Here is a 24,182-nt window from a genome sequence, read left to right on the forward strand (position 1 = left end):
TGTCCTAATTTTCCTTCTCTTCATCTTGAAAAGCGATTTCGTGCAGGAATATTAAAACTACTTCCGATCATCTGACCTTCAGGAAAGCACTCAAGACCACCTTATTTGGAATAGATTACGCTAAAGTCCCACCCATTGCATCCCTAACTGTTGAACTGTACTTACCTTAATGACATCCTCCACTTTCTTACCCCTTCCCCTTCTCTGTAATTACTTACTGATCACTCCTACTTCCATGTACTTGATTGTTTATGCCAAATTAATGTATGCCTTTTCAGCCCTTTACTGTTGTAAGCCACACTGGGCCTGCCCGCGGGTAGGAAAATGTGGGATATAAATGCAAGAAAGAAAGAAAAAGAAAAAGCACACAACCCCCACAACACAAGACAGGCAGGAGCTCAGTTGGACACTTGTGTAATTAATCAATCTTGGCCTCAACAAGGTTTTATTATACCACACAATACTGAAATAAATTAACTGGAAAATATTTCCAGAGCACAGATAGTAATCTGACAAAAATGTTACTGATGTTTATCAGTAGCAAACATGACCACATCCCATAAACAGCAGAGAGACAATATACTAGAATTAGTTACTGCAGTCATGTGTCATCATAGACCACATGGACCAGCTGTACCCCTGTGAGAGAAATCCGGACAGTGCTGGAATTTTAGTTAACACACTTCCAAGATGTCGCATAAATTCAGACTATATGGGTCCAATTTTCAGAAATGGCTGAGCCCTTAAGTTAGGCTCCTATGCTTGCGACCTATTTTCAGCTGAAAATTCACCTTAGTTAGGAGCTGAAACATTATTCTGCTATTCATATGCCTACGTTTAATCCTAATTTATGAGCCTAATGCTAAAAATCAGTGCTAAGCTACTAAGTATATTTCTCTGCTCTAAATCCACTCCTGTCATCCCCCAAATTTTATGTTCCTAAAATTGAGTTTACTGAAATTCTGAGTATAAATTTAGTAAATTTTCAGAGGCCAATTTAAAAGCATAGCTTTCAAAATTAGGAGCATAAATCCTTTAAAATATTGCTCCTTTGGCAGGCCAGGATTTAGGCCTAGTCACAGAGACAACTGCCTAGGGTGCCAAAATATTCAGGCTAGATGGGAGCCTGCTCCCACTCACTTTAGGGCCATGAACATGTAGGTGCTTCAAAGGGGGCACCACTATGGCACTAAAGCCTTGTTCTGCACTCCAAGTCCTCAACATCTGCCAGTGGGTCAGGTTTTCAGGATATTTCTCATGAACATACATGCATATTTGTATTTTCATTATGGATATCCCGAAAACCTGACCTATTGGCAGCCATGAAGGAGTGAGTGAATACTAAGGAACCCGTTGCCTTCCTTTGGCTCTACAACCTGTTACTTGTAATACTTCCCCCTACTGCTCTTTGGAATCTGCTGTCTGATTTTGCCTATGGGAACCAAAATTTTAAATTTGACCCTGTACTTTTAAAAAGATTAATGGACAAAAGCAGATCTTCTGAAAATAGAAAAACTAGATACTATTAAACGCATGGGAACAAACCAAAAACTTCCAGAACACTGATCAGAAGAATGTAAGTAATTTTCTTGAAAATGTACTTGTCTCAAAGCATTAAAGCAATATTAACATTCTAGATAGGTGATTTAAATCACCAACAGAACTTTCATGTTTTAACTTCAATTTGCATATACATTTTCCAAAATCTTCTATCACAAAGGTAATCAAGTGATAGTGTATAAATACTTATCACAACACTATGCAGGTAGCACACTATTTTTTTTTTGTTACATTTGTACCCCGCGCTTTCCCACTGATGGCAGGGTCAATGCGGCTTACATATTGTATACAGGTACTTATTTGTACCTGGGGCAATGGAGGGTCAAGTCACTTGCCCAGAGTCACAAGGAGCTGCCTGTGCCTGAAGCAATGTTTCTTAACCCAGTCCTCAAGACACACAGAGTCAAGTTTTCAGGATATCCCCAATGAATATGCATAAAATAAATTTGTATACACCAACTTCTTTGTATGCAATCTTATGCATATTCATTGTGGATATCCTGTGAACCTGACTGGCTAAGTGTGTCCCGGGTTGAGAACCCCTGATGTAAATTATGCCTATAACTGTTGAGTGGTGACTTTTGAAAGGAAAATATTTAGAAATAAAGAATGTGATCAAAACAGTACAGAAATGTGTAAGTAAAAAAGCAATCTAAGAACAAAAGACCAAGAAAACTATAGAGCCAAGAGGCAAACAAAATTTAAATGTTTTGCATAAACTAGCTAGAATTGGTCTCCTAAGAAGGGGCAGGGGAGAAGATTATAGGTCTTAGATATATAACAAGACAGAGATGTATTGTACACATCCCAAGGAATCCTCTGAGGCTTCCCTGGTGCAACCTATGAATCTAAATAGGAAGGATGAAAGGGATATCTGATAATTATGTCCTAATCTTCCTTCTCTTCATCTTGAAGAGAGATTCCGTGCAGGAATATTAAAAAGAGAAAAAAAAAAAGTACACAACCCCCCATAACACAAGACAGAAACTTGTGTAATGAATCAATCTTGGTCCCACCACAATTTACTGTATTGTATTTGTGGCTTTCAAATCCCAGGCCAAGCACGGTTCCCAAAGTCTGTATGCAATAATACAGTCAGGTCTACTTATTTGAAAGCACTGTACTTACATGTTTCTTCTTATCTGCACTTGCTTCCTCTGCAGCTTTCTGGTACCTTTAAAAGCAGAAGGACACAGACTTAATATGAACTGCAGAGATCCTTATATTTCCTGCTTTTCACAGACATCCCCCATTAAGTGAAAGCAATTAATAGAAATACTTAGGCCTGCCCAAAGGCTCAGTAACTGTACTGTGGCAACTTAAACGTGCTAGGCTGAAGAGCTGAAGCATCAGAAGTCCCAAGTTTCAATAAAACTGAAAAATACCCTCTAATATCTTTAGCTTTTTTTTTAAGGTTTGCTCCATTTCTGAATGAAGCATCGAATACCACATGAATAACCTTCAATAAGGGATATGAGATCATTGATGATATCACCAACATCTGGAAAACATTTAGACTAATTATTGCCATCTCAAAATCAAGTCAAAGCTTGCCCACATTTTAATCACTCCCTCATTTAATACTTTCAAAACCACTTACATAAAACACCATAAGCATACATCAAGTTAAAAAAAACTTTTTTCAGAATACATCAAGTTACAATTAAGTTAGACACACTGCTATATAGGAACTAGGCGTGCATATGTTCCCTCCCTTAAGTAATAAGCTATCCCAAGCACACTGCACATTAAATATATTAATCTCTCCTGAAGCAGGTGTTCTCCAAGGACAACAGGACATGATCCAATTCAGCCAGGCTCGGTACACTTCCCAGCAAACTTTCCAGAAGCCTTTGAAGATCACACTGTGCGTGCATGTGCCTTCCCATCTACAGTGTTGTACACAGTAGTAACTAGTTATTGTACTTAAGTAAAAATTTTGTTACTTTTACTTGTAAAGAATGGGAAAAATTTGTTACTTTTACAGAAGTAATAATTTTACCAATTTTTACTACTTAGTTACTTCTGATGCTTGCAGTTAAAAGTAAAAAGTAAAAGTGGCAGAGAGACCTAAATGATTTCTCAGTAAACCAAATGAAACAGCAAAACCTGGAACAGGATTTTGCTACAGCAAACCTCATCACACAAACAGTGGATCGTCTCATCTTAAATTTTGGTGTTCAAGGAATACAGCCTATGAGGCGTAGCTAGGTTTTGATGTCTGGGGGAGCAGACTTTTGTAAAATAGGCGCCAGACATGGGCATAGTTTGACTGTTTCACTTTGGGGAGCAAAGGGTGTAGCTTGGCACATTTGCATATTTACATCTCATACATAGTCGTTAAGGCTATTTAAAAAAAAACACACACACACCAGACTAAAATGCTGAATATGAAGCCAGCATATCAAAAACAATAAGGCCCGACACGTTATGAAATAACACAAAACCCTACAAAAAAAGACACTCAAAAACTATACAGAAAACTTAACACACGAGCCCTAACCCACCTATGAAAAGACACCGGACCCTAGAGCACCAATATACCTGCTACTGGAAAATGGAACATGCTGGACTGTTACACATTCCTACACAAAACAATACACGCTAGCAGAATCTGTCACCTCAGTCACATTTGCAGAACACGGACAGGCCCTCATGTGATACAAAATAGGGAACCACAAAAAGCATGCCCACAAAAATGAAATATAGAGATCTCTTCAAGAAAGCCAGACTCTGTAAGCAGTGCAAATACTGGTAAAAGAGAAACAGAAATGTCTTTTCTCCTGTACTCTGCAAAATACAATACAAAAAAATGTACATTTTATAAAGCAGGCACATCTTAGTCCTTAAAAAGCATTAATTAAAAAGAATGTTTTGCTTTCTACCTTTGTTGTCTGAGCATTCTATTCTTCTAGTTGAGCTGGTCACAGTCTCTTTTCCACTTTTCATGTGTCAGTCTTCTCCTAAATTCTTTTCCAGGTTGGCTTTTCCGTTTCTTTGCTCTTCTCTTGTCTTCTTCCTGTCCTTCTCTGCATCTGTCTGCCACTGATCTTTTATTTTATGTTTCCCCCCCTCCCCCCACACACACACCTTTCTCTCACTCCTTAGTCCTTAGTATCCATCTACCTACTGGCTTTGACCATCTCCCTCTCATTCCCTTTCCAGCACTCCCGTTCCCCCCTCTATCTCTACCTTACCCAGTCTCCTAAGTTCCTCTCCCATCTTTCACCCACTTCATTAGTCCCCAATTCCCATCCTCTATACTCACTCTCTTTGTCATCATCTACTCTCCACTGCATCTCATCACCCTATCGGTCCCAGCTCCATCCATGTCTCCTTCCCTCCCTTGCCTCCAAGGTCACTCTTGTCTGTTACCCTATACCCCATGCCCAATAGCTTCTCTTTCACCATCTTTTTAACCCCTTTCTACCCTAACTCAACCCCCTTCAGAAACTTATCCCCTTCTCCTATACCCCTCACCAGTACCCCAATCCCTTTTCAATGCCTCTTATCCTCTTTCCAGTCTTCCAGGTCATTCACATTATTTCTCAACCTTTCCCCACATCATTCCCTTTTCTTGCCCTTCTTCTTATATCCCTATTTTCACATCCTGCTTCTTCCCCTCTCCCACCCCCCAGTCCCATCCATCTCCTGCTCCTTCCCTCTGCCCCACCTCTCCCAGTCCCATCCATCTACTGCTTCTTCCCTCTGCTCACCACCCCTCCCAATCCCATCAGTCTCCTGCTCCTTCCCCTCTGCCCCAACCTCTCCCAGTCCCTTCCATCTTCTGCTCCTTCCCTCTGCCTAGATCCAGCATCTCCTCATTCCTCCCCTTGTCCCCCCTCCAAAGGTCTGGTATCTCCTCCTTGTTTCCCTTGCCTCCTTCCAATCCCATCGTCTGACATCAAGAAGGTTGAAGAAAACAGGAGATGGGATGATGACATCAAAAAGTTGAAGCCAATTAAGCTATATGTTTTCCCTATCCCTGCGCAGCCATCATCTAGTACGTTCAAAGCAAAGCAAGCAAATCTATGAGCTGCTACATCCTTGTTGTCGTTCTTTATTGTTGGTAGCATTTTTATTTAATCTCACTTATTTTCAAACATGCTGTCTTGTGCAGCATATGGATGTACACAGAGGAAGTATTGGGTTCATCGATTAGAGTACTAATTTGTTCTACATTTTAAATCAGTGTCATTTGGACGGGCTGGCTATAGGGATGCCCCCTGTATTCATGCAGAGATGTTAGTAAAGGGCCACCAAGTGACCAAAACAGACATCAGAGGCAGATGTGATTCCATGTGCCCCAATGGAAAGAGAGTTTAATTCTATTTCCATTTAATTTCAATATATCCCATCTTTATAACACTAGGCTTCCCAAAGGCATATTACAGAAACAGATGAACAGTTAAAATCAAGATCAAGAAACAGGATATTCTCACTGAAATTTCTACATCTGTATTGTATAGAAGAGTGCAGGAAAATGAGCACAAAATACAGAGATAACTGCTTGTTTCTACCAGCTTCCCACATCTAGATTTAAATATCATGAAATAAAAATTGAACATCACTAAAAGCTGCTTTAGTGATGTTCAATTTTTATTTCATGGTATTTAAATCTAGATATGGGAAGCTTTCAAATAAATTGAAAAGCTGTAAAAACAAATCCAAAAAATAAAAAAATATACATTTTGTATTCCGCCTTTTAAGGCACCCATCCAACTAGAACAGCTCTAGACTTTTTACATATGGACAACCACACATAGGCAACCCCTTATTGCTAACAATGTTTTGCTATTGTTTTCAATAGCGTTTACTATTGTTTTGGGTCAAAAGTCTAGGTAGCCTCCCCAGTCTCCTGCTTCATCTAACCTCCTTGCCTTCAACCCCCTTCCCCGAGTCCCCACCGCTTTCTGTTTACCCTCTCTCTTCCCCTCCCTGAATCCAGCACCACTGTTTTCCCCCTCTCTCTCCAACCCCCCCCCCCCCCAGTCCAGCACTGCTTTGTTTCCTTCTTCTCTTCCCCCGCCCCCCCCCCCCCCCGGAGTCAAGCACCACTTTGTTTCCCCCTTCTCTTCTCCTCCCCAGTCCAGAACCGTTTTGTTTCCCCACCCACCCAAGTCCAGCACCACTTTGTTTCCACTCTCTCTTTCTCCCCCCCAAGTCCAGTGCCGCTTTCTGGCCCCCCAACCCGGACCGCCATCAAACCTGCTTCATTTACCAGCCCCTGCAGCGATAGCATGCTGCCGGAGCCAGCGTCAGTCAGACTCAGATCCTTCCCTCTACCATCCGCTCCTCTCAGACACTTCCTGTGCGTGAGGGAGGGACTCGTGAGTCGTGACGCAAGCAGTGCAAGGAATCTGAGCCCGGTCCAGCGTCAATCAGGCAGCTAGTTATTCTTGCAGGGCTTGCTCAAAATAGGCATGACAGTTGGGGGAGGGGGAGAACTGAAAGTGGTGTTGGGCTGGAGGGAGGCATGCCATGGAACGGTGGGGTGGGAAGGGAGAGGACAGGGAGAAAGTGCAAATTTTTTTAAAAATGTGTCAGCCCCGCTGGTTCAAGACTGTATAGGTGCCGTTTTTTTAAAAATCCGTTTGGGGGAGGGACCGCTCCCCCTGCGCCTCACCTAGCTACGCCACTGAAAGCAGCCTGTGCTTGTTGAACTGGTTACTAGTCTCCAGCCAAACAGAACAGTGATGAGTTTGGTCACTTTGAAGTGGAGATGAAGCTGAAGCTGGTTACAGTTCTTGGTGAACAGACTTGTGTCTATCACAACAGACTGCTGGACAACCCATGTAAAATTTTACACTGGCATGACAGTCTACTGGACTGATAGTCTGCTTGTCTCACCTTAAGACTGAAAAGTTTCCATACAAATGGAATTCTTCCATCAGTTCTTGAAGATATTCAGAGTTTGTTATCAGACAAAAAACACAGGACAAAAAGGGAAAATTACGTTCTTACCTTGGTAAATTTCTTTCCTTTAGTCACAGCAGATGAATCCATTAACTGATGGGTTGTATCCGCCTACCAGCAGGTGGAGATAGAGAACACTGAAAAACCATAGTGCCTCTTGGACGGCTAGCCCCAACTGCCTTCAGTATTGGAGATTTCCAAAGCAGAGTGAACCATAAAGGTATAACAACATAAACTTTCCTCACAGCGAACAAACGCCCCAGAACAGGAGCAATAACCATACAAAGGAAGGATGAACTCAACCTCCTGTAGTAGAACATCATGTAGAATTTTGAGAACTGGTATCCAACGTCTCCCAATGAGATCTATATCTCATGAAAGATCAGAACAAAAAACAAGTCAGACAGGAAGGGATCAAGGATTCATCTGCTGTGACTAAAGGAAAGAAAATTACCAAGGTAAGAACCTAATTTTTCCCTTCCTTGTCATCAGCAGCAGATGAATCCATTACCTGATGGGATGTACAAAAGCAATCCCTATGTAGGGTGGGAACAGGCCACACTGCGAGCAAACACTTGTGCTCCAAAAATAGCATCCTGCTTCGCTGCAACATCCAGCCTGTAATGCCGGACAAATGAGAGCTGAGAAGCCCAAGTAGCCACACTACAGATCTCTTGAAGAGAGGGTGCACCCGTTTCAGCCCATGAGGAGGAAATCGCTCTCGTGGAATGCGCCTTAAACGCTTCAGGCGGAGTCCGGCCTAAAAGCAGATATGCAGAAAAAAATGACTTCCTTGAGCCAATGGGCTATAGTGGCCTTAGACGCCGGACACCCGCATCAAGGACCTGTCAACAATACAAAAAGGTGATCAGAAGTCCTGAAGCCATTTGACATCTGTAAATACTGCAACAGCATCCTGCGGACATCCAAAAGATGCAACTGCCCAAAGGAGTCTGGGAAATCTTCCCTAGAAAAGGAAGGAAGAAAAATGGGCTGGTTCAGGTGAAATGCTGAAACCACTTTAGGCAGGAAGGAAGGCACACTACGTATCGTTACTCCGGACTCCGAGAATTGTAGAAAAGGGTCCCGACAGGACAGTTACTGCTTTCCTCAGGAACGAAGTACATTTGTTGAAAGAATCTTGTTTTGCACTATCTATGGATTTGGGGCAATAAGCTTCCAGAGTGGATGAGCTTGATTTGCATACACTGCCTCCATTATATGCGAATCTCTTTCATGCATATTCATTGTAGATATCCTGAAAACCTGACTGCCAGCCCAGAATGTGACTGATGGGTTGTGTACGCCTTCCAGCAGGTAGAGACTGAGAAAAAAGCCAATAAGAGCCCTTGCCAGCTAGAAAAAGATCCAGTAATAAAGTACCAAAGCAGAAGTACAGTCAATGGTAATAAGTCATCTGGACTACTGCAATGCACTGTACGCTGGCTGCAAAGAACAGACTATCAAAAAACTCCAAACTGCCCAAAATACTGCTGCCAGACTCATATTTGGAAAAACTAAATATGAAAGTGCAAAACTCTTAAGAGAGAAACTTCACTGGCTCCCACTTAAGGAACGCATTGCGTTCAAGATCTGCACGATTGTACACAAAATCATTCACGCAGACGCCCCAATCTACATGCTAAACCTCGTGGACCTACCTCCCAGAAACGCCACAAGATCATCCCGCAAATTTCTTAACTTGCACTTTCCCAGCTGTAAAGGACTAAAATACAAGCTGATGCAACATGAGCACGCAGCTATGGAATGCACTACCTACAGACCTGAAAAAAATCGACGAAACAAATATCTTTCACAAATCTCTGAAGACATATTTCTTCAACAAAGCCTACAAGGAGAACCAATAACCTCACTAATCCACCTCAGCAACCCACTCACTTATGAAAACCCACCTTCCACAACTACCCTAAAGCGAATGCTACATACCTGTAGAAGGTATTCTCCGAGGACAGCAGGCTGATTGTTCTCACTGATGGGTGACGTCCATGGCAGCCCCTCCAATCGGAAACTTCACTAGCAAAGGCCTTTGCTAGTCCACGCGCGCCGATGCGCATGCGCGGCCGTCTTCCTGCCCGAACCGGCTCGTGTTCATCAGTCCCATATGTAGCAAGACAAAACAAGGGAAGACACAACTCCAAAGGGGAGGTGGGCGGGTTTGTGAGAACAATCAGCCTGCTGTCCTCGGAGAATACCTTCTACAGGTATGTAGCATTCGCTTTCTCCGAGGACAAGCAGGCTGCTTGTTCTCACTGATGGAGTATCCCTAGCCCCCAGGCTCACTCAAAACAACAAACATGGTCAACTGGCCTCGCAACGGCGAGGACATAACTGAGATTGACCTAACAATTATCCAACTAACTGAGAGTGTAGCCTGGAACAGAATAAAAATGGGCCTATGGGGGGGGGGGGAGTTGGATTGTAAACCCCGAACAGATTCTGAAGCACTGACTACCCGAACCGACTGTCGCGTCGGGTATCCTGCTGCAGGCAGTAATGAGATGTGAATGTGTGGACAGATGACCACGTCGCAGCTTTGCAAATCTCTTCAATAGTGGCTGACTTCAAGTGGGCCACCGACGCTGCCATGGCTCTAACATTATGAGCCGTGACATGACCCTCAAGAGCCAGCCCAGCCTGGGCGTAAGTGAAGGAAATGCAATCTGCTAGCCAATTGGATATGGTGCGTTTCCCCACAGCCACTCCCCTCCTGTTGGGATCAAAAGAAACAAACAATTGGGCGGTCTGTTGGGCTGTGTCCGCTCCAGATAGAAGGCCAATGCTCTTTTGCAGTCCAATGTGTGCAGCTGACGTTCAGCAGGGCAAGAATGAGGACGGGGAAAGAATGTTGGCAAGACAATTGACTGGTTCAGATGGAACTCCGACACAACCTTTGGCAAGAACTTAGGGTGAGTGCGGAGGACTACTCTGTTATGATGAAATTTGGTGTAAGGGGCCTGGGCTACCAGGGCCTGAAGCTCACTGACTCTACGAGCTGAAGTAACTGCCACCAAGAAAATGACCTTCCAGGTCAAGTACTTCAGATGGCAGGAGTTCAGTGGCTCAAAAGGAGGTTTCATCAGCTGGGTGAGAACGACATTGAGATCCCATGACACTGTAGGAGGTTTGACAGGGGGCTTAGACAAAAGCAAACCTCTCATGAAGCGAACAACTAAAGACTGTCCTGAGATCGGCTTACCTTCCACACGGTAATGGTATGCACTGATTGCGCTAAGGTGAACCCTTACAGAGTTGGTCTTGAAACCAGACTCAGACAAGTGCAGAAGGTATTCAAGCAGGGTCTTTGTAGGACAAGAGCGAGGATCTAGGGCCTTGCTGTCACACCAGAAGGCAAACCTCCTCCATAGAAAGAAGTAACTCCTCTTAGTGGAATCTTTCCTGGAAGCAAGCAAGATGCGGGAGACACCCTCTGACAGACCTAAAGAGGCGAAGTCTACGCTCTCAACATCCAGGCCGTGAGAGCCAGAGACCGGAGGTAGGGATGCAGAAGCGCCCCTTCGTCCTGTGTGATGAGAGTCGGAAAACACTCCAATCTCCACGGTTCTTCGGAGGACAACTCCAGAAGAAGAGGGAACCAGATCTGATGCGGCCAAAAGGGAGCAATCAGAATCATGGTGCCTCGATCTTGCTTGAGTTTCAACAAAGTCTTCCCCACCAGAGGTATGGGAGGATAAGCATACAGCAGACCTTCCCCCCAGTCCAGGAGGAAGGCATCCGATGCCAGTCTGCCGGGGGCCTGAAGTCTGGAATAGAACTGAGGGACCTTGTGGTTGGCTCGAGAGGCAAAGAGATCTACCAAGGGGGTGCCCCACACCTGGAAGATCTGGCGCACTACTCGGGAACTGAGCGACCACTCGTGAGGTTGCATAATCCTGCTCAACCTGTCGGCCAGACTGTTGTTGACGCCTGCCAGATATGTGGCTTGGAGCACCATGCCGTGACGGCGAGCCCAGAGCCACATGCTGACGGATTCCTGACACAGGGGGCGAGATCCGGTGCCCCCCTGCTTGTTGATGTAATACATGGCAACCTGGTTGTCTGTCTGAATTTGGATAATTTTGTGGGACAGCCGATCTCTGAAAGCCTTCAGAGCATTCCAGACCGCTCGTAACTCCAGGAGATTGATCTGCAGATCGCGTTCCTGGAGGGACCAGCTTCCCTGGGTGTGAAGCCCATCGACATGAGCCCCCCACGCCAGGAGAGACGCATCCGTAGTCAGCACTTTTTGTGGCTGAGGAATTTGGAAAGGGCGTCCCAGAGTCAAATTGGACCAAATCATCCACCAATACAGGGATCTGAGAAAACTCGTGGACAGGTGGATCACGTCTTCTAGATCCCCAGCAGCCTGAAACCACTGGGAAGCTAAGGTCCATTGAGCAGATCGCATGTGAAGGCAGGCCATGGGTGTCACATGAACTGTGGAGGCCATGTGGCCCAACAATCTCAACATCTGCCGAGCTGTGATCTGCTGGGACGCTCGCACCCGCGAGACGAGGGACAACAAGTTGTTGGCTCTTGCCTCTGGGAGATAGGCACGAGCCGTCCGAGAGTCCAGCAGAGCTCCTATGAATTCGAGTCTCTGCACTGGGAGAAGATGGCACTTTGGATAATTTATCACAAACCCCAGTAGCTCCAGGAGGCGAATAGTCATCTGCATGGACTGCAGAGCTCCTGCCTCGGATGTGTTCTTTACCAGCCAATCGTCGAGATAGGGGAACACGTGCACTCCCAGCCTGCGAAGCGCCGCTGCTACTACAGCCAAGCACTTCGTGAACACTCTGGGCGCAGAGGCGAGCCCAAAGGGTAGCACACAGTACTGGAAGTGACATGTGCCCAGCTGAAATCGCAGATACTGTCTGTGAGCTGGCAGTATCGGGATGTGCGTGTAGGCGTCCTTCAAGTCCAGAGAGCATAGCCAGTCGTTTTCCTGAATCATGGGAAGAAGGGTGCCCAGGGAAAGCATCCTGAACTTTTCCTTGACCAGATATTTGTTCAGGGCCCTTAGGTCTAGGATGGGACAAATCCCTCCTGTTTTCTTTTCCACAAGGAAGTACCTGGAATAGAATCCCAGCCCTTCTTGCCCGGATGGCACGGGCTCGACCACATTGGCGCTGAGAAGGGCGGAGAGTTCCTCTGCAAGTACCTGCTTGTGCTGGAAGCTGTAGGATTGAGCTCCCGGTGGGCAATTTGGAGGTATGGAAACCAAATTGAGGGTGTATCCTTGCCGGACTATTTGGAGAACCCACTGGTCGGAGGTTATGAGAGGCCACCTTTGGTGAAAAAGTTTCAACCTCCCCCTGACCGGCAGATCGTCCGGCACTGACACGTTGATGTCGGCTATGCTCTGCTGGAGCCAGTCAAAAGCTCGCCCCTTGCTTTTGCTGGGGAGCCGAGGGGCCTTGCTGAGGCGCACGCTGCTGACGAGAGCGAGCGCGCTGGGGCTTAGCCTGGGCCGCAGGCTGTCAAGAAGGAGGATTGTACCTACGCTTACCAGAAGAGTAGGGAACAGTCTTCCTTCCCCCATAAAAATGTCTACCTGAGGAGGTAGATGCTGAAGGGCTGCCGGCGGGAGAACTTGTCGAAAGCGGTATCCTGCTGGTGGAGCGGCTCTACCACCTGCTCGACTTTCTCTCCAAAAATATTGTCCGCTCGGCAAGGGGAGTCCGCAATCCGCTGCTGGATCCTATTCTCCAGGTCGGAGGCACGCAGCCATGAGAGTCTGCGCATCACCACACCTTGAGCAGCGGCCCTGGACGCAACATCAAAGGTATCATATACCCCTCTGGCCAGGAATTTTCTGCACGCCTTCAGCTGCCTGACCACCTCCTGAAATGGCTTGGCTTGCTCAGGAGGGAGCTTGTCCACCAAGCCCGCCAACTGCCGCACATTGTTCCGCATGTGTATGCTCGTGTAGAGCTGGTAAGACTGGATTTTGGCCACAAGCATAGAAGAATGGTAGGCCTTCCTCCCAAAGGAGTGTAAGGTTCTAGAGTCTTTGCCCGGGGGCGCCGAAGCATGCTCCCTAGAACTCTTAGCCTTCTTTAGGGCCAGATCCACAACACCAGAGTCGTGAGGCAACTGAGTGCACATCAGCTCTGGGTCCCCATGGATCCGGTACTGGGACTCGATCTTCTTGGGAATGTGGGGATTACTTAGAGGCTTGGTCCAGTTCGCCAGCAATGTCTTTTTTAGGACATGATGCATGGGTACTGTGGACGCTTCCTTAGGTGGAGAAGGATAGTCCAAGAGTTCAAACATTTCAGCCCTGGGCTCGTCCTCCACAACCACCGGGAAGGGGATGGCCGTAGACATCTCCCGGACAAAGGCCGCAAAAGACAGACTCTCGGGAGGAGAAAGCTGCCTTTCAGGGGAGGGAGTGGGATCAGAAGGAAGGCCATCAGACTCCTCGTCAGAGAAATATCTGATGTCCTCCTCCTCCTCCCACGAGGCCTCACCATCGGTATCAGACACAAGTTCATGAACCTGTTTCTGAAGCCGTGCCCGGCTCGACTCCGTGGAAACACGGCCACGGTGGGAGCGTCGAGAGGTAGACTCCCTCGCCAGCACCGGCGAAGCTCCCTCCGCCGACGTCGTTGGGGAGCCTTCCTGGGAGGCGGCCGCAGTCGTCGGAGACCTCACCCCGGGCAAGGGGCCAGCCGGCGCCTCACTCGACGGTACCGGAGGCGCAAGCACCCCCGGTACCGGAGGGGAAGGGCGCAACAGCTCTCCCAGGATCTCTGGGAGAACGGCCCGGAGACTCTCGTGCAGGGCAGCTGTGGAGAAAGACATAGAAGCCGATGCAGGCGTCGAGGTCAGAGTCTGTTCCGGGCATGGAGGCTGTTCCGGGCTGTCCAAGGTGGAGCGCAACGACACCTCCTGAACAGAGGGTGAGCGGTCCTCCCGGTGCCGATGCCTACTGGGTGCCGACCCCCTCGGCGACCCAGAGCTCTCGGTACCGATGCGGGAAGGAGACCGGTGTCGATGCGTCTTTGACTTTTTCAAACGAAGCATGTCACCGGAACTTCCCGGTACCGACGAGGAGGACGTAGAATCCAACCGTCGCTTCCTCGGGGCCAAGGCCGAAGAAAGTCGGTCTCGGGGGGGCTGTACCGCAGGAGCCCTCAGGGTAGGGGGAGACCCACCCGAAGGCTCACCGCCACCAGCAGGGGAATGGACAGCCCTCACCTGCACTCCGGTCGAAGCACCGCCGTCCGACAACATCAGCACTAGCGGAGGTCCCGGTACCACTGACGCCGACGCAGCCTTCTGATGTCTCGGTACCGACGATGCAGAGGGTCGATGCCGAGGTCGAAGGTCTTGACGCTGTCGACGTCGATGCACTCGATACCCCCGGTGCTGTTGCCAACGAAGAGCCCGAGGACAACATGTTCCACTGGGCCAATCTCGCTACCTGAGTCCTTTTCTGTAAAAGGGCGCAAAGACTACAGGCCTGCGGGCCGTGCCCAGCCCCCAGACACTGAAGACACGACGCGTGCCTATCAGTGAGCGAGATTACCCAGGCGCACTGGGTGCACTTCTTGAAGCCGCTGGGAGACTTCGATGACATGGGCGGAAAAATCACGCCGGCGAAATCGAAACTCGTAATGGCGGTAAATGCACCAAAAATAGGGAGAAAAACTCGAACCGAGGCCTCAAAAGGGCCTACCCCGAAAACGAAAGGAAACTTAGCGGGGCAAAAACTGGAAACACGGGAAAGGGAAAAAGACCGAAAAGGTCTTTCTCCAATATCCTTTTTTTTTTTTCAAGCAAAAAGCTCAAAGACGCGCGAGGGTCAACTTAAGGGGCGCGAATGGTGTAAACACGACCGTCCAGAGCGCGGACAAAAGAAGACTGATGAACACGAGCCGGTTCGGGCGGGAAGACGGCCGCACATGCGCGGTGCGCATCGGCGCGCGAGGACTAGCAAAGGCCTTTGCTAGTGAAGTTTCCGATTGGAGGGGCTGCCGTGGACGTCACCCATCAGTGAGAACAAGCAGCCTGCTTGTCCTCGGAGAATCACTCCCTTCCTTCTTCTCTCTTCCCTTACTTAATCTCTGCACAACACTAACTGTATCTGATATCCTGGAATGACAATGTTAACAAAACTATGTAAGCCACATTGAGCCTGCAAATAGGTGGGAAAATGTGGGATACAAATGCAATAAATAAATAAAGTAAAGCCATAGAAGAAATACATAACCTGTGCATCCAAAAACCTGAGCACCCACCGGCACATTGCCAACAACGGGCGAGTGCCTTCAAACATTTCATGGTCCTTCAAATGGGACAGTTCAGTAAACTTCTTTTGTGTTTTTTATATTTATTTTTATTTTTTATTTTTATTCTTTTAAACTATATAGATCAACAAACTAACAACAAAGCTCCAAAGAAATACAGAAAACTGAAGGGAGGGATCTGGACCGGTCCGTAGGGACTAAAGGAAAGCAAATTAGCAGGTAAGGTCTAATTTACCCTTTCATAGCGTCCCTCCGGACCGGACCAGAATGTGACTGATGGGAATTAACAAAGCAGTGAAAATACGGGAGGAACCCTAGCAGCCCCGCCGACAAAACGCGTGCTTCAAAAGCAACCCGACAACGACATTCTTTTTCTAAGCACTGCCGTTTAGAAGAATGTATAGACGACAAGATCGCCATCCTACAAATGTCTTGTGGAGGCACCAGACAACGCTCCACCCACGAAGCTACGTGACCTCTTGTAGAATGAGCTTCAACATGCTCTAGAACAGGTTTCCCAGAAAGAAGATAAGCTGAAGTAATCATTACTTAAAGTCATCTAGAAATAGTATGCATAGAGGCCATGAACCCCTTACGCTCACCTCCAAACAGAACAAACGAACAGATCGGCGGATGTCATCAACACCCATTTGACATCCAAAAACTTCAAATGCCGCTGCTCTTCTGATCCGGAAAAAGAACCTAACCCAGGCCAGAGCACTGGCGGAGAAACCTGAAAATCAAGACACTACCTTGGGAAGAAAGGAAGGGACGGTCCGTAACACCACTCGATCAGAGCATAAGTGTAGAAACGGAGGATCAACACAGCAGCACGTGCAACTCCAAAACTCGCCTAGCCGAAGCAACAGCTACCAAAAATACTATCTTCAGAGTCAAGTCCTGCAAATTACAGGACAAATGCTCGAAGGGAAGGTTAGTAAGAACCGCAAGCACCCAATTCAGATCCCAACGAGGAAAAGAACATTGCGAGGGAGAACGAAGAATATTAACCCCGCTCAAAAAACGCATCACATCGAGATAACTAGCCAAAGACCTCCCTTGGATATGACCGTGAAAGGGCGAGACAAAACGCAACCTGCACCTGAAGAGAGGCCAAAGGAAAGCCTTAGACAAAGCCCCTCTGCAACAAAACCGAAGCACTAAAAGGAGATAGGCTAAAGCCCTTACACCAGTCCTCAAATATCCTCCAAGTGCGCACATAAAACAAAATAGTAAAATCATCGACGAGAACAAAGCATAGAAGCAAGTAGCTGAGCAGAATAACCTTTCTTAATCAGTCTAGCCCTTTCAAGAGCCAGGCCGTAAGACAGCATCGATCCGGATCCGGATGAACGACAGGACCCTACGAGAAGAAACCTCGCTGGACCTAAATCTGAAGACGACGACAAGGTCTACCCGAAGACGTAGAAGATTGGCGCACCACAGCCTTTGGGGCCAGACCAGTGCCACCAAAATCAGACGTCCCCTGTGTGTCTCGACCTTCTAAACAAAGACGTCCTACCAGAAGTCAAGGAGGAAAAGCATGCATTAGACCAGCTGACGAGGACTGTAGAAGAACGTCCATGCCCTGCACTTTGGAGGAAGTTTTGCATTGCTGGCGGAAGCAAACTGATCCATCTTGGGAGACCCCCAATGATCGAGCAACAGCCGCAACGCCACTTTGGATAGCGACTACTGTCTGAACTCAAGCATGTGACAACTGAGAAAATCTGCTTGAACATTTAGGACCCCTGCTACATGAGCCGCTGAAAGAGCCACCAGATGAGCATCCGCCCCTAGAAGCAATGGCGACGCTTTTCGCTCCAACGGCAGAGACTTCATTCCTCGTTGTCGAATGAGATATGCGACCGCTGCAACCTTGCCTGAGATAGCACAACCTGCTCGGCCTGTCAGAAGAAGAATAAACCGCTGGAGCTCCAGTCGAATCGCTATGGTCCCTAACAGGTTTAATTGAAAATAATGTCTTCTGAAGAGACCAGAGATCCTGAGCAAACTGATTCTGACAGTGAGCTCTCCAGCCATGGAGACTGGCATCCACCGACACTACAGACCAACAGGGCTGATCTAAAGGCATACCTTTGGTCATATTGGAGTCCCGAAGCCACCAATGTAGACTGGACTTCACCTGGAACGAAAGGAGCAAAGTTTGTGAAGCGAAACCTTCTGAGATGACCATCTCGACAGTAGCGAACTCTGAAGAGACCTCAGGTGAAACCTAGCCTAGGGCACCACCTCGATCGCTACCGCCATGGTTCCCCAAAACCTGCAGAAAATCTCGTCAACGGACTCAAAATCTGGCCAAAGTGACAAAGTTTAGTCTGAAACTGGAGGACTCGAGTCGACAGAAAACACGCGACCCTGCCTAATTAGAAACCTAACTCTCAGATACTCTATCGACTAAGAAGGTAGAAGACGGCTCCTGTGCACAATGACTACCCAAGGCAAGGACTGCAAGACTTCTACCACCTGAGCTGTCACCAGAAGACTCTCGTGGCAAGACTTGACCCGGAACCACCACTTGTCCAACTAAAGATGCAATAAAATGCCCTCCATTGAGATAGCCGCCGCTACAACTACCTTGACCTTGGTAAACGAAGAAAACAAAGATGTGCAGGACAAATAGAAATGTGGAAGTAGGCTTCTGTAAAAACAAGAGAAGCCAGAAACTCCCCTGACCGCACTGCAACAAAGACAAGCCGCAACGTCCCCCTTCGAAAAAAAGGGCACCTAGAGGCCATGAGTGACCGCCCTGAGATCTAAAATCGGACAGAAAGGACCCTCTTTCTTGGGAACCGGACAGAAAATGAAGCAACGACCTTGACCCTGGAGAGAAATTGCTCAAAGGTCCAGAAGCCTGCGGAGAGCATCTCTGACGGCTACAAGTGTAATGCGAGAACGGCAAGGAGATTCTAAAATATATCCGACAAACAGTGTGCGAACTGTAATGCGTACCCTACTCGAATAATCTGCATTACCCACGAATCCGAAGTAATGGAGACCCACCTCACTTGAAATGGCGCCAAGCGAGCGCCTACAGGGAGCAGAGGCTGTGCCTGTACACTTGCCTTGCCGAGAGCAAGAGAACTAATTGTTATGTGCCTGAGAGCAATAAGATCCATAAGAGCAGACTAATGCTAGAATGCTATACAAGCTATAACACATGTAATTGCCTCATTCCGGCACCTAAACTTTAGGTTACCTGTTGCGAAGAACCCCCTTAGAAATCAGAATTCAAAGAGATTTAACTGGAAAATACGCTGCAGAATATTAGCACTAACTGCCTAAAACGAAAACAGAAATTTAGTGGGTAGTCTGGGTGCAGATGTGGGTATTGTTGGAGACCAGACTCTGAGCCTGATGGACCTATGGAGTGCCCTACTAGTGTGGCAACGCTTATGCTCTTAATTCTCAATCAGCCTTGACTGTAGGAGTTTGATCAGCCAAAAAAAAAAGACTAGAAGCCCTACCTTTGGTTGGTGAGACCTGGCTAGTTAGGGCAGAGTGCTGGCACCGAACCAGGTAAGTGTCAGCTGTGCACACATCCCCAAATGCAGATGTCTGGACATGGCCCAGCCTTGGACGAAAGTTATATGAAAAATGGTACACTGAAGCTTGAAAACTGCATCAAGAGCTTCTTATTTCAGAACTTTGCACCCCACTATATGGTGGAAAAAAGAGGGGGAGGGATGGGGGGAGAGGGACAGGAAAAATGAGCTTGTAACAGTCTAATTATATATACTGCTCTCCAGAAGGGAATCCTTATCAATCTACAACCAAACTGACCGTCTGTAGAGCAGCATAACCTTAGCAAAATAAAAATACAGATGGAAACATGGTTGTTAACCGAGAGAAACTATATATATAGTGTGTGTATATATATATATATATATATATATATATATATATATATATATTCCATGCAGGTTTCTAGTAGACCTGATACACGGTTCCAACAGCAGCATTCACCTTCAATCTTAAACACATGTAGGCCACCTGAAAGTGTGTGGCAAATAGTCCCCTTTAAGCAGTAGGCTGCCAGCACCTACCAGGATTCAATACAGGTTCACAGTCAGCTTCAGTCTGGGCTCTTTATCCAGTGCACAGTAAACAGAGGTTCAATTCCCAAGACAAACAATTCATTCAATTCATCATCCCAGTTAAATCACAAAGCAGCCTTTACCTTCAGGAGGTTTCAATACTTTAGGGACTTCTCACACCCAAGGGATTTCCCCTGCAACTGCTTCTCTCTCACTTCTTCTCTCCTCCTGAACTGAACTCCTCTGGGACTCCTTCCCACCTGCCTAATCAATCCCTGGCTTCTGCTCTCACAACCAATCATTCTCCTTCCACTAGCTTCCCCCACACCCATACCAGCTGAGTTAAGCATTAGACTAATGATGAGCTCCTGCACACAGGGTTTCCTCTCTTTCCCCCTAGTGGTAGCCACTCTACCCATCCTGCCAGCTTACACCTATGTCTTCCCCGATTGCAGCTAGGAGTCCAGTCCGGGTTCTTCATCTCACCCCCTGGCTCCTTGCCTGCAATGCCTTCTGGGACTTGTATTTCAAACTGAAACTGCCTTAACTCAACTATCCTGGATGTGACTATCACAATATATATGGTTTGTTTTGGGTTGTTTTTTTTTAAATAAGGATGCCATGCTAAGCCAGCTTCAGAGCAATCCCTGTCTGATATAGCATAGATCGAAAGGATATCTGAAATATTTTGGTTGGGAAACTAGAGACATTAGCTGTGCCTTCTTTATTGCTGAGATTTTTCCCTTGTTGTTTTGTCCAGAGAGAACAAATAACCAGAAGCTGATTCACAATTTATTGCAGAGAATCACAGGTGCAATATGACCAGTTGAGCAAAAGGTGCAATATATTTTTGCTCAACTGGTCATACCTTATAGGCAGGTCCATATAAGCAGCTTAAGGAGGCTAAAAATCCCCCCAGCTGCAAGCTCCCGCCTCATAGACCAAGCAGCAGGCTCTCTGCCTCAGGATTCTGACATCTGTCTCTCGCATGCACTTCATCCTACACTTTTACTTCCAAAATGGCGGCGTTTCCCGCTGACATCAGCACCGAAGAAGAGGAAGACTCGACTGGTGACAAACAAACGGATTCGGACACCCCCCTCCCCCGACAGCGCCGACAGTATAACGGTACCAGCACCCTGGTCCTCTTTTTTAGATCCGTGCAATACCAGCACACACAGCCGTTCCTAAACCCCACCGCTGACAGACCCAACAGCAGCGGAGTTCCCCTACAGCGCTAAAATAAAAGAAAGAAAATAAACAAGAAACAGCTGATCAGATAACAGCTGATCGCTCCAGAGCTGCCCTGCTCTGCCAAGCCAGCAGACCAGGAGGCTAGTTTCTTTTTTTTTTTTTTTTTTAATTTCAGCAGCTGCCTCTCCCTCCTCTAAAGCTGCCCTCCTTGAGGCACATGAGGAAAATCTTATGTTTGCTTTAAAAGCAAAACAGGCTAGCAGAGACAAATTTGCCAGCACCAGGGAGGATTGGGGGGGGGGGGGGGAGAGACTCGGCCTTCCGAGTGTGGCACCCCCGATGCTCTGAGAGACCCCCACGGGCCTCAGCCTCCAAACAGCAGGGTTTTTTTGTTGTTTTTTTTTCAAAATGCATAGGGATACAAGAGAAAAGTACCACATCAAAGAAAGCTTAATATAAAGTCTGAGACTGAAGGGCTCACCACCTTCCACCTGCTGGAGACTGAGATTACTGGATCTTTCTCTAGATAGCAAGGGTTCTTATTGGCAGGCTAGAGTCGCAACTTTTTTTCTCAGTCTCCACCTGCTGGAAGGCGTACACAACCCATCAGTCACATTCTGGGCCGGTCCGGAGGGATGCTAAGGAATACGAATGTTGTGCAATTATTCAATAAAACTTAGGTGCTGCTATAAAACAATCTTTACAGCACATTGACCGGGAGCCAAATGTTTTATTAAGATCAGATTATCTATTAAGTATAGCCCAACATAGTGGTACACCATCCCTAATGAAGTGATGAAATGGTACAATGAAATGGCACAGAAGTTTATATCACAAGCATATTGAGGGCAATTTTAAAGAATGCACTTATGTGCCTCTCTGCTTAGGCACCTTATTTTATAAAGGCAACATATGCGCTGTACCCGCTTTAATAAAATAGTCTACCCAAGAGCTTCTGCACAATGTTACACCTAATGAGGCACTAGTAACTTAGCGCATGTTGTGAGAATCATAGAAACCACAGATCCCAGAATGCATTGCAGGGAGGGAAAAACAAGACCAGAACAACTACAGAACCCAGAATGCACTGCGGGAGGGACGGAGGCAGAAGCATAGAGAACACAGATTTCAGACTCCCTGGAAGAATAAGAGAGGTCATGACAAACGAGAACCAGAGTTGCAGGAGAAGGAAAGAGAGGAGGCGGATTGGGAAATGTAATCAGCTGAGGAGAGGGTGGAACACCTGAGTGAGTGGGTGGAGAATGAGAGGATGGAATGGGAGGAGTTGGAGCAGGTAGAAGGAGAAGGTGTGGAAGAAAAGATGGAGGTGGGTGAGGAAGTGACTGGAGGAGAAGAGTGATTGCTGGAGGAGCCCAATGTAACAAGGAAAGCATAATAGTCAGGAAAGATCCGGTGGGTGGATGTCAAGAGATAAGTTGTTGACAGTTGTGGGTGGTGGATCATTTTTAGCCCAACTTGTGGAACTGGGTTTAAGCGGGGCTGACTGAAGGGAGTTTTGGAGGCCTTGCTGATTTCTGAGGCCTTACTAACTGAACGGTGTAGAAAAGCCTGGCTGATTAAATTGAGTATAAAAGCCTGTCTAGCTGATCTGTGGCGAAAAGCCTGGCTGGCTGGACGGTGGAAAAAAGCCTGGCTGGTTAAACAGAGTATAAAAGCCTAGCTAGCTGGACTGTGTTTAAAAGCCTAGCTAGCTGAACTGTGGAGAAAGCCTGGCTGGGCTGAACTGTGGAGAAAAGCCTGGCTGGGCTGAACTGTGGATTAAAGCCTAGCTGGTTAAATTGAGTATAAAAACCTAGCTAGCTGAACTGTGGGGCGATAAGAGCGAACTGCACTGGCGAGTGTGGAGTCGGAAGCAGACGCACGGACAAGTGAAAGAGGGAGAGAGAGAGAGAGAGAGAGAGAGACGATGACTCGGCCGAGCGGAGTGGCTGACAATGTTCATGCTGGTAGAACTAGCACATAATGTATTTTATATAAATATACACAAGTGCCAAGCCCCACCCCTGGCTCAGCCCATTCTTTGCTCCTAGAATTCCCGTGTATGTGTCAAAAAAGGGAAATTAGGTTCTTACCTTGGTAATTTTCTTTCCTTTAGTCATCAAGCAGATGAAGCCATTACGTATGGGTTGTGTCCATCAACCAGCGGGGGGAGATAGAGAGCACTCAACTTTTTACAGTGCCTCATGGCCAGCCAGCTCCACTGCCTCTTCAGTATTTGAAGCTTCCAAAGCAGTATGGCAAACCGCAATGGGAATAACATGAACTTTCCTCACAGCGAACGATGGCCCCTTAACAAGGGCATGAACTCAAAAGGAGGGAATGAACACATCCTCCTGGAGGGAATAAACTCGTCCTCCTTATTGTATAACTGGAGGGGTTACACGCAACCTCCTTGAGGGAATGGACTCATCCTCCAAAACAAACTGGAGGGAATGGACTCATCCTCCTATAAGTGAACATGAATCCTGAAGACGGTTTTCCAACTTTCTCCCAAGGAAGAAACTTCAGGAAACAAGAACAGAACCTGAAACAGATTCACAGCATACAGACAATCATACAGGGAGGGCTCATGGCGTCATCTTGCTATGACTAAAGGAAAGAAAAATTACCAAGGTAAGAACCTAATTTTCCCTTCCTTGTCATCAAGCAGATGAAGCCATTACGTATGGGATGTAACAAAGCAATCCCTATATAGGGTGGGAACAGGTCACACACGCGCTAGCACTTGTGCTCCAAAACGCGCATCCCTCCTAGCAGCCACATCCAGCCTGTAATGTCGGGCAAAAGAAAGAAGCCCATGTTGCTGCACTGCATATCTCTTGACGAGAGAGTGCTCCAGTTTCAGCCCAAGAGGAAGAAATCGCTCTGGTAGAATGCGCCTTAAAGACTACAGGCGGAGACCGGCCGGCAAGCAGATAAGGCTGAAAAGATAGTTTGTTTGAGCCAGTGGGCAATAGTGGCTTTAGACACTGGAGGCCCTCTGTGAGGACCTGATAGCAAAACAAACAGATGATCATAGATCCTGAAAGAGATAGTAACTCGCAGATACTGCAGCAGGAGTCCTGCACACAATCCAACAGGTGCAACTGCCCAAAAGATTCTGGAAACTCCTTATCAAAGGAGGGCAAGAAAATAGGCTGGTTTAGATGAAACGCTG

General features: G+C 47.0%; 1 protein-coding gene across 2 annotated transcripts in view; it reads right to left on the minus strand.

The window, feature by feature from the left end:
* Positions 1-24,182, minus strand: part of LIMA1 (LIM domain and actin binding 1) — a 356,250-nt gene that overhangs the window by 304,540 nt on the left and 27,528 nt on the right. For both annotated transcript variants that reach the window (XM_030198238.1, XM_030198236.1), the window contains exon 3: positions 2,689-2,734. In XM_030198238.1, the coding sequence (XP_030054098.1) occupies positions 2,689-2,734 (46 nt within the window). The remainder of the gene's footprint in view (positions 1-2,688; positions 2,735-24,182) is intronic.

Source organism: Microcaecilia unicolor, chromosome 3 (genome assembly GCF_901765095.1).
Source record: "Microcaecilia unicolor chromosome 3, aMicUni1.1, whole genome shotgun sequence".
In the NCBI taxonomy this organism is placed as follows: Eukaryota; Metazoa; Chordata; class Amphibia; order Gymnophiona; family Siphonopidae; genus Microcaecilia; species Microcaecilia unicolor.